At 45.7% G+C, this 16,191-nt stretch overlaps 1 protein-coding gene across 1 annotated transcript; it reads right to left on the reverse strand.

Annotated features, from left to right (window-relative positions):
* Positions 1–579: 579 nt before the first annotated feature.
* On the reverse strand, positions 580–16,163 carry LOC133889198 (peroxidase 19-like). The gene is made up of 3 exons (XM_062329680.1): positions 15,681–16,163; positions 15,121–15,339; positions 580–1,595 (listed from the first exon to the last, which is right to left on the reverse strand). The coding sequence occupies exons 1-3, from the start codon at positions 15,963–15,965 to the stop codon at positions 1,017–1,019; spliced, it is 1,083 nt and encodes a 360-aa protein (XP_062185664.1). The 5' UTR covers positions 15,966–16,163; the 3' UTR covers positions 580–1,016.
* Positions 16,164–16,191: the final 28 nt, after the last annotated feature.

Raw genomic sequence — 16,191 nt, forward strand, 5'->3', positions numbered from 1 at the left:
TTTAGATCGTTTATTAATTAATAGATAATATTTTTTATTTTATTTCTCTTTCCTCTACTTAAATAAAATTTTAGTAACCTTTTGACAGTTGACGTCACTTTTTACATGTCGTAAGATGATAGATGGAAAAGGCATGTCATTGTTGTCAACAAGACAGGGGTGGAAGACGTGCAGCGCGCTCGTGGGGGGCAAAACGTAGGATCTGGCGAGGGGACTTCACATCGCTAGGCAAGGACTCTCTCTACCTAGGCTGTATTCGTACCTGTACAGGGGGCGTGTGCGTGTGCGTGTGCGTGTGCGTGTTCGTGCTCCCTCCATTGGGCAGCTTTTCCATTAGTGCCAGGTCGGGTCAGTTTGCTTTTCGTTCCTGTCCTTTTTAGCCAAGCCCATTTGACCGCTGTCAGACATGACCTTGTTGACTAGCATTGGCTCAGCGGCAGTGTTGCATCAGGGAGACCGCTGTCAGACATGACCTTGTTGGCTAGCATTGGCTCAGCTGACCGCCCTGTAGCATCTTCAGCTGATCACTTGTCGTCCTCATTTATTCTTGATATGAACCCGTCATATTCTTGAGCTGAAACATGACTAGCATTGTTTAACCTCGATCAGCGAGCTGCCGAGGCAGAGGAAGAGATCATATCACACGGACTCTCCTCTGCAATCCAATCAAACAAATGGAATGTCACACACACTGACACACAGGGGGACGTGCTCGTACAAATTAACCGGCACGCCCAAAGAAACAAACCGAGAGGAAAACAAACAACAGGAGAGAGCTAACTTGCCTACCTGCACGCACACACATTTCCTGCACAATCACAACGGAAAAAATGAACTTACTAGCTCTCAAACTAAACTGGCCTATACAGCAAAAGAAAAAACTCTTCTAAACTCCAACCAACTATGCTAGTTCCACATATGAACTTAAAAGAGCTATCTTTTCCTGTTATGCCACGTTGACGGACACAGTTCGACGTACAAATACAAGTTGGAGACCAACCGATGAACCGAGACCGTCAAAGCAGGTGTTGGCTACAAACTTTCCTGACCTCGCCCTTCCTGCCCTTCTTGATCCGGATGGACCCCATCCGGTCCATGCTCGCCACGAAGGCCTGGAAGAACCGGGCCTTGTCGGCGGCGAGCTCCTGCACGAGCGGCCTGGTCCTCGCGTCCAGGAACAGCGCCTGGTCGGACGCGAGCAGGCCCAGCCTGGCCGGCAGGTTGGCGTAGTACGCGTGGTCGAACTGGAACGGCGTGCTCACGTCGAAGGGCACCACGACGCGCGCGCTCCCGCCCGTGGAGGGGCACGACATGCGGAGCGCCTTCACGAGCCCGGCGTCCATGAGCGGGTCGGGCCGCCGCGTGCCCCGGAAGTCGTAGATGCGGGCCAGGAAGTGGACGCAGTGCGCGAACCCGACGGTGTGCGCGCCCGAGAGCGCCACCAGGTCGCCGGGGTTCAGGCCCTTGGCGGCGAACACGCGGAGGAGCTCGTCGACGGTGGAGTTGGCGCGGGGCAGGCTGCCGCGCACCTTGTCCGCCAGGGACACCTTACTGTCCTTCCGGCCCTTCTTCACCGGGTAGTACGGCCCACCTGCCTGCGCAGCAAGATCACCATGAAAGTCTTTGATGGGCTAGGCCGCTCAGGATCCTGATAGTGCAATGTTCTTTTGTTATCAGGCCCAATATTCTCTAGGACCATCGTGTACGGGGTGTTTCTTAATTTTGTTTCTTCATTTACTGTTTTTTGCTTCTTCAATATTTCTCAAACCAATCAATTTTCTAAGGCTGAGAAATGAGAATAGAAATCTGAACAAAATTTAGAAGCCGTAGATTTTGCTGAATGATTTAGCCCTTTTTGTAAGTTCTCACCTAGCTCAGCTCAAAAGAAAAGGTAGTGACTTGTGGCCTAGCTAAGCCAAAGTGGTCCGGAAAGATGCACGAGCCGATTCCAAAGATGGGCGACCGTGCTACTACACAACAAGCGAGGGTCAGGTTGGGCGCTTGACTATCGCGAGAGAGGAGAGAACACGACACTTGACTTGCTCAGAGGCAAATGGACAAAACTAAAACCACTTGTTATCTGCATCGGTTATAATAGGTACTCCAGTTTACTCTGGCAGTCAGACACATAATTTCATAAAACCCATGTGGCCCCAAGTTGCCAGCACCAAATGTGCTGCCTTTGACACGGCCGAGCCAATCATTGGTGCCTTGCGACCGTAAGATCAAGAGAGTGTCGAATCTCCAAGCCCGGTTGGGATTAGCCGTTTGAGGCTGTCATTTCTAGATCTGTTTAAGAAACTAAGTTAAAATATATTTTAATTTGTATATAATAAGTTATTAATAACGTTGGATTTGAAATGATTTTGGTTGGTATGAGTTTGTTTGTGTATGATCTTGTTTATGGCTACCAAAGTTTGAATTGGAGAAGACTGTTTCAAAGTCTAGAAAATTATATCTTATCGGAACATCCGGTATATGGATTTTTGACAACACTAGATAGTTCGGTGTTACGGTGAAGTAAGCATCAAAACATCTTCAGTGCTGAAGCAGAAATAGAAGTAAACACTGGATGGTCTGGTGATGGACTTAGAGAGAGCCGGAGTATTTTCTGCGAAGAGGAGATTTTTAGCATCAAGTTTTAATATGTACGCCATATGGTTTGGTGCTGAGTTTGTGAACACCGGAGAATGCGCTGGATCTTTTATTGCAGAGAGGTTGCAGAAGGGTGGTTCGTTGGATTGACACATGCCAGATTATCTGGTGATAGATATGAGATCATCGGAAGCTTCCACCATATATTTTCTTGCAGAGAGCAAAATTTTTCTAGAAAAGATAGTGCTACACTCACCGGATGGTCTGGTTTTCAGAAGCAGAACACACCGAAATATCCGGTGTTCATATTTTCTGCAAAATGTGCTCTGAGTTGAAGTTTTTGATTTTCTGCTAACTTGGAGATGTTTTGGAGTGTGGAGAAATGTTTTTGTTTGTTTCATGGTGTGCAGGTGATGGATGCAACGTGACGGTCGATGGCAGGTGATTGGAGCTAAGCGGGTGCTTGATGCCGGACGATCAACGAGGACCGGGCGGAGTTAAGAGTGATCCTAGCTGTACATATGAAGGTCAAGCAAAGCATAAAAAGGAGGATCAAGATGGCGTATTGACAAAGTCAAGCGAAATGAATACCGATGCAAGTGACAAGGCAGCTCGAGGGATCGGGAGCAGGAGAGACTTACCGACGGTCAAGATCGCAAGACAGAGGACACGCATCATCATCAGAGCGTTTGTTTCAGGTGGAAACAAGTGACGGCTAGTCATGCTTTAAGAAGCATGTTAGGATTTCGCGGTTTAGCCTCAAAACTGTAGGAGGACTGAAGGAGTACGTGGTACCATCGTAAAGCTTGCATCAAGGCGAAGCTAAGTCGTGAAGGCGCCGAGGCTGTCCGATAAATGGAGAAGAAAATGGACAAAAATGCCCTCAGTAGTAGGTAGGAGTGTACTACAAAAGATGTGTATTTTGGAAAAAAAAGCTGAGAAACTTAGGGGTTAAGTTTCCTAGGCCTATAAATAGAGGGGTATGGCTATGAGAGAGGCTGAATCAGCCATTTGAGCTTCTCGTGCCACCTATATGAAAGCATTGTGCTAGGGTTTTAGAAGAGAGGAGAATAAATGCTTAGCCTATGTAATAGGTGACAGTTTTGAGAGGAAAATATTTGTAACCCGTCTAAATTAGGGTTGACCTCTTTAAGTAATGAATTATATTTTGTTACATATGCTTGAATTTCCCACATTCTATTTTCCTCTATTGGTTTCCTTGCCTTGCGTGCCAGTTTTTTCTTTTCAGTGTTGTTTTTTGTTTTTCATTTTGAGCTAAAATTTTAACACCTTGGGAGGTTGTTCTTCTTGATGCTAAATGCATAAAATTCACATACACATGCATATGTGATAGGGTCTTGAATTCTCTTATCTTTAGACCATCATCTTGGAGATCTTCTTCACCCGGTGTTCATCTATTGATCCTTAAGTGATCTTTTCTTAAGATTCAACCTTTATATGAGGATGAGTTATGGATTGTGTCGAAGGATTAACTCCTGTCGCAGGGATCCCAAGAGACCCCTTTTTAGAGATTTGGCCGGGGGGATGATCCTGAATAAGTTCGTCGGAGAAATGAATGAGAGTAAATGCAACGGCTGGTGGTGGGGGTGATGATCTAGTGCAAAGAGAAGTAAATGCACTGAAATTTAGACAGGTTCTGGCCGTACGGGGGCGTAATACCCTACTCCTGTATAGATGTAATAACTGTCCTGAGGAAGTCCCTCAAGGATGTGCTGGTTACAAGAATATTTGTCTAACTAAGAGCTTGAGGCTCCTTGTTCTTGGGCAGGGACTGTCCCTTGTGCGTTGTGTTCGTCTATGGTTCCGTTCTTGCTGCTTGGGTGCTTGTGGTCTCTTGTTCGATTCTTGGATTGTTTTCTCTTCTGTGTTGCTGGCTCTTTTAAGCACTCGCCGGCTGCGACATGCCCCGAACGGGAAGAAGGGGGCACAAGTTCCAAGACACCATGACTGGGAAAGGCGTCATCATTTCTTCTGGGTGAAGTGACCGGGGGGTGGAAAACGCGGCGCACGCCCGGTCACCTGTCACCATAAACGCCCTGGCAACGGGCGCCGTAGAGAGGGCCCACCAGGCAGCCGCAGAGCAACCCGGCGTGCCCGCCCCGTCTTGTTCCTCTGCCACAGCAGGGCGGCAGATGGAACGCCTTGATCCTGGCGATGTTATCCCGAGATACGTCGGATGATACGGGACGGGACCCGTGCAATTAATAACCCCACGCCTCTCTGCCAAAACATGGCAGGAACTGACACTGCGGCGGGAGCAGTTGGGGATGTCAGGCCACGCACGCTCATTAAATGCAGCCTCAGACCTCTGACCGATTGACACCCCATCGGCGGGTGCCTCGGGGGTCTTTCTGGGTCGTCGGGGCACCGAGTGCTCTGGGGTACTGTTCACCTCCCCGAGCACTCTCTCCCGAGAATGCCTATCCTTGTCCTCGGGGTACCGGATGCTCGGGGGTACTGTTCACCTCCCCGAGCACTCTCTCCTGAGCACTCTTGCACGAATCTTCGGGGAACCGAGTGCTCGGGGGCTGCCACATGCAACCCTGAGCACTCTCTCCTGAGCACTCTTGCCCGACCCTTCGGGGAACTGCGTGCTCGGGGGCTGCCACATGCAGCCCCGAGCACTCTCTCCCGAGCACTCTTACGCGGATCCTCGGGGAACCGAGCGCTCGGGAGCTGCCACACGCAGTCCCGAGCACTCTCTCCCGGAACTTGGCTCTTCTGATTGTCGGGGGACTAGGGCGCTCGGGGGTGACCGGGCACCTCCCCGAGCACTTTCTTCCCGGTACTTAAACTCCGCGGATCATAGGGGAACGGGGGTGTTTGGGAACCACGGACTGTGGCCCCGAGCACCTTCTCCCGGGACTTGAACTTTCCTCACCCCGCAGGAGGGACCTCGCGGGATGGCGCCATGTGGCGGATGGCTGGGCTGGCCTCGGGATTCAGGGACCCCCGGTTCTTGATACACCGACAGTGGTTTGCTGTGTAATTTAGTGTTCGATTCCAACCTTGAGACCCACCTTTTGTTAAATCTTCAAGTTTGATTTTTGATCTTTCTCGGAATCTCCGGACTCTCCGGAAACTCCAGACTTTCCGGTCCCATCTCCGGAGTCTCCAGACTTTCTGGGTAGGTGTAGTTTTTGGCTACGTATTTCTGTTGTGATTCTCTTTTAGAGGTGCGTTGGGTGATCGAATAGGCCATCAATTTCGCAAGAAATTTGTTGAGGCGCCTATTCACCCCATCTAGTCGTCACTCTTGATCCTACAATTGACATCAGAGCCGATTTCATCACTTGTTGACCATAACCGGCTTTGTGATCTATAGGTGATATGGAGAGAAGTGAGAAGATTCTGCTATTTGATGGCCGTGATTTTTCGTAATGGAAGGTCCAGCATGTAGGCTTAGCTTCTAAGCCAAGAAAGTGCAATGTGGTAAGTAGTTGATTCCAACTACGAGATCCCTGCTGCTCACACGACTCAGATTCAAATCGAACAGTATGAGGCTGACAAAAAGACTAGAAATATTTTGTTCACTAGCCTAAGTCGGAATGAGTTTGACAGAGTCCAGCACCTCTATACTGCCCAGGAGATCTGAAATGCTTTGAGTGTCTTTCATGAAGGCACTAATCAGATTAAGGTCAGATGTCAAAGCACATCTAACCAAGAATACCAAATGTTTGTGTAAGGCCCCGGAGAGTCTTTGGATGCGATGTTTGCTCGCTTTGATGGGATTGTTAGCAATCTTCGATCAACTGGTGTTTTGCCCTATTCTGACAACGAAAGAGCGATCAAGCTTCTCTATGCTCTTGACTATAGCATATGGAAAGTGAAGATCTCGAGCATTGAAGAGTCTTCAAGTTACGACATGTTGACTTGTGATGACCTCTTCAGCAAGCTCAAGTCTACCAAGATAGCCAAGGCAATTAGTCTGCAGCTGGCTTCGGGACCTGGTGGTGGCAATCAGTCTGCAGCTGGCTTTTCTTATGCTAACAATTCATCGAGTGGATTTGCTTTGTCTTCCTTGGTTTCTGTCATAGAGGAGCAGGTGGACACACTGGATGATGAGAACCTTGCACTGATTGTGAAGAAGTTCACTTGTTTCTACAACAATCACTGAGACTGGAAGAGGGGTGGTTCTTGTGCCTACTTGAGTGTGGTGACACTACCCATTTCAAGGCGGATTGCCCAAAGCTCAAGAAGATGGAGGATTGCCACAAGCACAAGAAGAAGAACAAGAAGCCCTTCTTCAAGAATAACCACGGCAAGATGGCCAAGAAGGCGGCTTCTAGAGCATTCGTGACGGCTCTCAGTGACATCAACACCTCTTTTAGCGATAAGGAGAGCTCGGAGTTGAATGAACCACAAGCAAAGAACAAGAAGAAGGCCAAGGACTTCACCGGCCTCTGCTTCATGGCAGACGACAACAACAACGATAGCGACCACAAGCTGGATCCTTCCGAGGTATTGCCTTCCCTATGACCAGCTTTCTATTCAAGTCGATACCTTGAATGATGCTCTCGTTAGCCCTGATAGGTTAGTTAAGAAAGTTGTACGTGAGTTGAAGGATCTTACGTCTAAGTATGAGTCTGTCTCTACTAAACTCGTATTGCTTAGGTCTAGGCCTGATATTGAGGAGTGTGAGAGTTGCCTGATTGTCATGGCTGAACTTGCCGAGCTTCATAATGTGCATGCTCAAGTCGCCAGTTGGCTTAAGAGTGCCGAGAAAAAGCTCCTTGAGGAGGAGTCTAGGTCTACTCTCTTAGGTGCTTGTAAGAATTGCCCTTTGCTTGCAAAGGATGTTGAACTGAAAGACAAACGTCCGAATGAGCTAGAGTCTAGATTGGAGAGTGCTGAAAGTTCTAATGATGTGTAGCCAAATTGTTCCACCTGCACCATCTTTCAGGACAAACTCAGCTGGGATAGAGGGCAAGTTCAAAAGCTTTTGACTGAGAATGAGTACCTCCTTTCTCTGGTGGAGAAGTGCTCAGAGGGCAAAGAGAAAATGAATTTGATCTTGACCAAGATCAAGATATGTATTGACAATGCAGGTTTGATTCTTGGGTTGGGTTTTGAGAGGGTGGAGAGAGTAAGACTGTGTTCAGCACATCTACTACCCTAGAAGTTGAGAAGTCCAAAATTAATTCCACACCACAACCCATCAAGAAACTCATTCCTCAATCCATAAAGAAGAAACCCGCACCACAACCCAAGAGAGCTCCACAGCCTAAGATGAGAGAGCCTGCGAGAGAGCCCCAAGTGACCGGTGGTCGAGTTCTCGAGAGACGCTACCATTGCACCTACTGTCAGAGAGAGGGTCACTTGGTTAGATTTCGCTTTTGCTGTAGGAGAGATGAGCGGCGTGAGTAGGAATTGAGCACTCGGGATATGTACCGCCCCTCTATTGGTGTACATGAGCATTTTCCTCGCTTCGACTCATGAGTCCCTAGCGCTTTTTAGTGTCTTTCTAGAGGTGTTGTTTGGCTTGGATTTTGCCATGACTCGTATGTTTTTGGTCCATGTGTAAGATGTTTTGAGTTTCAGCACTTTGGCGGACCACGTTTTCCTCATCGTGATACTCACCCTCACCGCACTCCGCACTAGACCTGTTTTACCTGCACCTACTTTTACCACTTCAGGGCAGATGAACCAGTACTGGATTCCCGAGAGGTTTTTGACTAACCCCAATACTGAGCCATCCACCTATTATTCTTCTCATATGTAGGTGGCAAACGGAGGCTTAGAGAACAAGTGGCTCATTGACTCCAGTTGTTCGCGCCACATGATCGGAGATTCATCATGGTTCTCCAGCCTCACCCCCGCGAAGCGATATGAGTACATCACATTCGAGAATGATCGGAAAGGAATGGTGAAAGCCAAAGGTATGGTAAGAGTGAATGAGAGTTTCACTCTCAAGGATGTAGTTTTGGTGGAGCGTCTGGGATACAACATTCTCTTTGTATCTCAATTGTTGGACGAGGACTTAGAAGTGTGTTTCAAATGTGATACTTCTCGAGTTCTCAATTCTTCTAACGCTTTGATTTGCAAGATTTCTTGAGTTAGTAGAGTTTTTGGAGCTAATTTTTCTGTGTCTCTTGGTTCTTCTTATTGTTTGATTGCTCAACATTCTTCTGAGCTTTAGATTTGGTATAGGAGACTAGGGCACATGAGCTTTGATTTGCTTGCTCGTTTGAGTGCGCTAAGCTTGATTCGAGGATTGACTAAGCTCAAGTTTGAGAAGAATCTTGTTTGTGCTCTTTGTCAGCATGGCAAGATGGTTGTTGCCTTTCACCCACTAGTCAATCTTGTTTACACTTTGGGAGGAAGTCAAAGGTTTCACATTTGAGAGTTTTTGGGTGTTGGTGCTTCATCCTAAAGCGTGACAATCTTGACAAGTTTGAGTCGTGTTCTTCCGATGGTACTTTCTTGGAGTATTCTCTTCATAGTCATGTTTACAGGGTTTACAATTTTGAAACCAGCACCATCATGGAATCCTGTGATGTGACTTTTGATGAGTCAACCCCCTGTGCTAGTTTTGTCCTTTAGTGTGCAAGTGATCAAGAGATGAGCTAGAACATCTTTGTAGATGGCGACCTTCTAGCTCTTGGTGATGATAAGGATGATCCACTACTTTCCTCGACCACACCTGCTCCAGAACTGGCTCCTGCTTCTTCTACTTCAGTAAAGGGTCATGCAGTCTCTACTTCCATTTCAGCTGCTTTCAAGTCTGCACCAGCAGTGTTTGAGGGGGAGGACACTCACAGCGTGAGTCCCCTCAATGCATTTAGCAGTGACACCCTTCACAAACGATGATCAGTGATATCAATGAGAGGGTAACAAGATCCAAATCTACTTCTCATACTCATTTTACTGATTCTACATTCATTGCTTCTTTTGAGTCTCATGATGTTGGACATGCTTTATCTGATTCAAGTTGGGTCAATGCCATGCATGAAGAGCTTAATTTTTTTGAGAGAAACCAAGTTTAGGTCCATGTAGAGCCACCCCTAATGTTCACACCATATGAAACAAATGAGTTTTCAAAAACAAATAGGGGGATGATAGATCTGTAATAAGAAACAATGCTAGACTAGTGGCTCAAGGTTTAACTCAGGTTGAGGGGATAGACTGTGGAGATACCTTTGCACCGTAGCTAGGCTAGAAACCATTAGGATCCATCTTGCATTCGTGGCATCCAAGGGTTTCAAGTTGTATTAAATAGATATCAAGAGCGCTTTCCTAAATAGTTTTATTCAGAAAGAGGTCTATGTTACGTAACTCCTAGGCTTTGAGCACCCCAAATAACCACATAGAGTTTACAAGCTTAGAAAGGTTTTGTATGGGCTTAAGCAGACACCTAGAGCTTGGTATGATAGACTGAGGTCTTTCTTGCTAGAGTATGGGTATGCGATGGGGTCAGCTGATAAAACTTTGTTCACTCTCAGGCATGATAATGATTTCTTACTTGTTCAGATATATGCGGATGATATCATTTTTTATGGCTCTTCTCATGCATTTGTGGACAATTTTTGCAGAAACTATGAGCAGTGAGTTTGAGATGTCGATGATGAACGGGCTCAACTTCTTCCTTAGGCTACAAATCAAGCAATGCAAGCAAGATACATTAGTCCACCAGACGAGGTACACCAAGGATTTGCTGAAGAAGTTCGATATAAGTGATGTGAAGCTCTTGGCGACACCGATGGCTAACTCAACCATGCTTAATTCAGATGAAGATGGCGAGGAGGTGGACCAGCGGGAGTATAGGAGCATGATTGGTTCTATCCTGTACTTGACGGCAACAAGACTCGACATCCACTTTGCCATTTACTTGTGTGCTCACTTCTGGGCTTCACCGAGAACGTCTCACCACCAAGCGGTGAAACGTATTCTGAGGTACCTCAAGCACACTCTCGAGTATGGGATTTGATTTTCTGCTTCTTTGCTTTCTCTTCGAGGTTTTTCAGATGCAGATTTTGCTTATTGTAGAATTGACAGGAGAAGTACCTCTAGTACTTGTCACTTCTTGGGTACTTTTCTTGTGTGTTGATCTTCTCGTAAACAGTCTAGCATTGCATAATCTACTTTTGAAGCTGAATATGTACCCGTGCTTACAGATTTTGTTGATGGTTGCTACTTTGTGGAATTTTGGGTTGAATTTCAGGAGTGTGTCACTTTTGTGTGATAACACTAATGCCATAAGCTTAGCCAACAACTCAGTTCAACACTCCAGAACCAAACACATAGATGTGAGATTCCACTTTGTAAGAGACCACAATGAGAAGGGAGACATTGAGTTGAGCTACATAGATATCTAACATCAGCTAGCCAATATATTCATCAAACCTCTAGATGCTACAAGATTTACCTATTTAAGAGGAAAGCTTGATGTGTACCATCCTTATGGCACTGTGTGAGAGAGAGATGTCCTTTGTATATACTCTATATTACTTTTGATGTATTTGCATTATATTTCATTATGTAAGATAATCATAGTAGTTGAGCTTTAACTTGTATGTTTTTAGCATTTTCGATTGCTAGACTTGAATTTAGACTAAGTTGAGTAGTTGTGTGGACAATCTTTTAATCTTAGGTTCTTCTTGATGCTTTGACATGATATATTTCAAACAAGCTTGCTTTCCTTAAGATAAATTTTGATAATTTTATGAATCATGTAGGTTATGAAATGTTACATTCTTAATCACCATGTTCGTAATTGCTTAGGCTTAGTCAATGGTTGTGTTAAGGCTAGTTTGATGAATATCTTACTCTAGTTCTTCTTGGTTCAAGTTAGTGGATTGTGGAATATTACACTATGTTTTCTGTCTTTGTTAAATGTTTACCTCATGATAGAACCTTGGGGAACATGTGTTCCTTGGGTCGTAAAGTCATTACTTAACTTGATCTTGTGACCATCTTGATAACTTATGCAAATTGAATAATCATGAAAAATCAAGTCTTTTGTGCTAAAATGTGATCCAATATATTTGTCTTGAAGCCTTAAGGTGTTTGCGGTACCTAGTCGAGCGACACTTTATTTGGATAAGAGGCAACTTGAGGATAAAATAAAATTCAAAGAAATGTGACTAGCTGTTTAAATCTTCTTAATCACTTGATCAATCTAAGTTTTGATTTCATATGTGAGCGTTTACAAAGCCTACTGTCATGAACACTTGTTTTCCTAGTTTGAGGTTAAAATTGGCTAGTTCTTAATGCTTATATTGCCTCGGCAAAAGTGAATGTTTATGTGGTGGTCACTTTTAAAATGATTCGGCTATATGAAATTAAATGTGCCAACTAATTCTTCGGGTTTAGCTTGTCGAACTTTATGATCTTGTGTCACTGTCTCTTTTTGACTCTCTGCGCGATTATGCGCTCTACGTTCTACCTTCCGGAGCCCTTTGATATTTCTAGCTCTTGCAAATGCTTTGTGATATACTTGTAAAAGTTCATTTAGGATTACATGTTCATAATGTTTTATCGATGTTTGCATTGCCAAAGGGGGAGAGCATATACACAAAGATGAGAATATGCATAAATATGCTTCAAAGGAAGAGAAATGAGAATATTTGCAACAAACCTCAAAGAAAAATAAAAAATGTGCATTCATCAAGGGAGAGCATTTGTTTTTGAGTTATTGAGTTTTTCTTGTTCTTTTGAGGTTTATGGCTTGTCTTTGCCTCTCCTCTGCCTTTTGCAATCTTTCTTATGCCAAGTGGCATGGTTCTTACTCTTTCTCGAGTTTTAGTCACTTGGACATGCTTCAATTATTCAAACCTAAATCTTTGTGTTTTGAGGGTTGTCAATGCACTCATCAAGAGGTAGATTGAGAAATCAAGTTAAAATATGGCTTGGTTTGCATGTAATGAGTCATTGACAATGTTGGATTTGAAATGATTTTGGTTGATATGAGCTTGTTTGTGTGTGATCTTGTTTATGGCTAACCAAAGTTTAAATTTGAGCAAACTGTTTCAGAGTCCAGAAAATTATGCCTCACTAGGTTTTTTACCACATCGGATAGTCCGGTGTTACGGTGAAGTAAGCACCGGAGCATTTTCAGTGTTGAAGCAGAAATGGAAGTAAACACCGGATGGATCGGCGATGGACTTAGAGAGCGCTGGAGTATTTTCTGCAGAGAGGAGATTTTTGGCGCCAAATTTGAATATATACGCCGGATGGTCCGGTGCTGAGTTTGTGAACACCGGAGAATACGCCGAACTTTTTGTTGCAGAGAGGTTGCAGAAGGGTGGTTCAGTGAATTGACACACGCCGGATTATCTGGTGATGGACATGAGATCACTAGAGGCTTCCACCGGACCTTTTCTTGCAGAGAGCAAAATTTTCCTATAATAGATAGTGCTACACTCACCGGATGGTCTAGTTGTCATGAGCATAACACACTGGAACATCGGTGTTCACGTTTTCTGCAAAATGTGCTCTGAGCTGAAGTTTTTGATTTTGTGCTAACCTGGAGATGTTTTGGAGTGTGGAGAAATATGATTGCTTGTTTTCATGGTGTGCAGGTGACAGATACAACTTGACGGTCGATGGCGGGTGATTGGGGCTAAGCGGGTGCTTGTGTCGGACGATCAAGGAGGACCGAGTGGAGTCAAGGGTGATCCTAACTGTACACATGAAGGTCAAGCAAAACATGAAAAGGAGGATGAAGATGTTGTGTTGATAAAGTTAGGCGAAGGGCATGCCGGTGCAAGTGACAAGGCGGCCCGAGGGATCGGGAGCGGGAGAGACTTGTCGGCAATCAAGATCGTAAGACAGAGGACACACGTCATCATCAGCGCACTTTCTTCAGGTGGAAAGCAAGTGACGGTTAGTCACGCTTTGAGAAACATGCTAGGGTTTTGCGGTTTGGCCTCAAAACAGTAGGAGAACTGGAGGAGTATGTGGCACCATCGTAAAGCTTGAGTCGAGGCAAAGCCAAATCTGAAGGCACCGAGGCTGTCTGATGAATGGAGAAGAAAATAGATCAAAATGTCCACGATGGTATGTAGGAGTATACTAAAAGAGAGTGATATTTTGGGGAAAAATTAGGAAACATGGAGGTCAAGTTTCCTAGGATTATAAATAGAGGGGTAGGGATATGAGAGAGGTTAAACAAACCATTTGAGCTCCTTGTGCCATCCATATGAGAGCATTGTGCTAGGGTTTTAGAAGAGAGGATCATGAGTGCTTAGCCTATATAATAGGTGAGAGTTTTGAGAGAAAAATATTTGTAATCCACCTAAAATAGGATTGATCTCTTTGAGTAATGAAATTTATTTTGTTACATATGCTTGAATTCCTCTCCTTATAGTTTTTCTCTATTGGTTCTCTTGCCTTGTGTGTAAGATTTTCCTTTTCAATGTTATTTTTTGTTTTTCTTTTTAACTGAAATTTTAACACATTGGGAGGTAGTTCTTCTTGATGCTAAAGACATAAAATTTACATACACATGCATATGTGATAGGGTCTTGAATTCTATTAACTTTAAATCATCATCATCATCTTGAAGATCGTCTTCACCCGGTGTTCATCTCTTGATCCTTGAGTGATTTTTTTCAAGATTCAACCTTTATGTGGGGATGAGTTATTGATTGGTTTGCTATGGAACCTAGTGTTCGATTCTAACAATGAGACTCACCTTTTGTTGAATCTTCAAGTTTGATTTTTGATCTTTCTCGAAATCTCCGGACTCTCTGATCCCATCTCCGGAGTCTCCAGACTTTCTGTGTAGGTATAATTTTTTGTTACGTATTTATGTTACGTTTTGTTATGATTCTCTTTTAGAAGAATGCTATTAATTTCAAAAAAAATTATTAAGACGTCTATTTACCTCTTTTAATCGCTACTCTCGATCCTACACTAGATAACAACCAAACAATACGAATTAAAAACTGCTAATCCTAATTCAGAAGCAGGAGTTAAACAAGACAAATTAAAATATGTAATGGCACAAGAACCACTGGCCCACCCTAACCAGAAGCATTTTGTAAGCAATAAATCACCGACGCAGCGTACTGCTATGATGATGATCAACACGGCAGTTGCAAAACAGAAAAAGAAAGGACTACACGTTTCATTGATTTATCTTTACCGGTACGTAATCATTATCAGTGCACTTGCTTGTCCCGCTTAAGTAAGCTAAGCTACGAACACTACGTCCTGTTCCTAACGACGCTCACATGGCGTCCAATGGCGCGGCGGCCGGGTGCGCCTTTATCCACATGCAAAGCGAAGAAAGCAAAGCAGGTAAGCTTTTCTCCGCCGGCTGGCCGTGCCTCGCTTTGGTCCCTAGCTTTGACAGTTGTGTTTCTGTTGCAAATTGCAATGCTGCACGTCGCTTTCTCTCGCCGAAACCCACAGTTAAACATGTTCGTGCTTTCGGTTGCATAATACTCCTGCTTTAACGGTTGCACTTTGCTCTGATTGCACCGCTAAACTCGCGCGTTTTTCGCGTAAATCATGGCACAGACAATACTGTACTTTTTAACATGGATGTGAATTGCGTACCAATTGGACGTAGTCTCGGGCGGCGAGGGCGAGGACGTCGGCGCAGGAGACAATGCCGGGGCACTTGCTCTCCACGGCGGCCTTGGCCATCTCCACCGTGTCGAACGCCTCCTGCGGTAGGTTCTTGTTCTCCTCCATGTCCCGCTCCACCTTGGGTGGCCGCGCCCCCGCGCCTCCTGTGTTGGCCGTTGGCGCGATCAGTATGGACGCGTCACAGCCCTGCGTAGGGACATAAGGGGTTACTCAATCGATAGTTTTTTATCACTATTTTAGTTCATTTGTATTCCTATTTGGTACGATGAAAGTGCATAGTTAGATCAATTATGTAAGTTCTAGGTCGACCCAGTGAAAAAAAAAACTTGCATCCCTGCTGCGTGCGTGCATCGATAACGGAACCCACTGTTGATGAGACACCGATGACACGAACGCGCCTACGGTGAGGTATATGCAAGTGCTGGCACAATGCGGCTCAACGAAAATCTCACTCGCAGTGCGAATTGCGCACAACGCGAGCATGTCAGCATGTACGTATAAGTTGTACGCAAGTACCGGTTACGTACTTCGATGAAGCAGTCGTGGTGGAAGAGGCGGAGCACGGCGGGTCCAGCGGCGGGGTAGTCCCGGAACCGCGCGGCGGTAACGTTGGCGACGATCTGGTCGACCGCGGGGCACGTCTTGGCGTAGAAGTCCAGCGACAGCCCGTGCCGCTCCGGCGCCCGCCGGCTGCCGACCGCGGCCACGGGCAGCGGCAGCGGCGCCTCCCTCGCACGCGACGTGCCGACCAAGGACGCGACGACGAGCAGCAGGACCAAGGCGCCGTTGCGGATGCCTCCGGAGGAATCCATCGCTAATTTGCTATGGTGAAGAAGGAACAACTGTCAACTGAGCGAGTAGCCTTGCCTTATCCCGTAGCCGGTAGCGTGAGCTGACAGACAGCGGGCAGCAGCGCGACAGCGAGGGCAAGCGAGGGAAAGGAGGGCCTTGCTTGTAGGTGTGCGGACGCACAGTCGAAGCCGAGCGCATGTGGAGGTTGTGGTGGCGAAGTTGGCGGGATCCGAGCGATACTGCCCT

Source organism: Phragmites australis, chromosome 1 (assembly GCF_958298935.1).
Source record: "Phragmites australis chromosome 1, lpPhrAust1.1, whole genome shotgun sequence".
Taxonomy (NCBI): domain Eukaryota; kingdom Viridiplantae; phylum Streptophyta; class Magnoliopsida; order Poales; family Poaceae; genus Phragmites; species Phragmites australis.

Coding starts and splice junctions, on each gene's coding strand:
- LOC133889198 (XM_062329680.1), bottom strand. CDS start 15,965: ATGGATTCCTCCGGAGGCATCCGCAACGGCGCCTTGGTCCTGCTGCTC. Junction 15,340..15,680: donor ACCACGACTGCTTCATCGAA/GTACGTAACCGG, acceptor GTCCCTACGCAG/GGCTGTGACGCGTCCATACT. Junction 1,596..15,120: donor CCCGAGACTACGTCCAATTG/GTACGCAATTCA, acceptor CTTGCTGCGCAG/GCAGGTGGGCCGTACTACCC.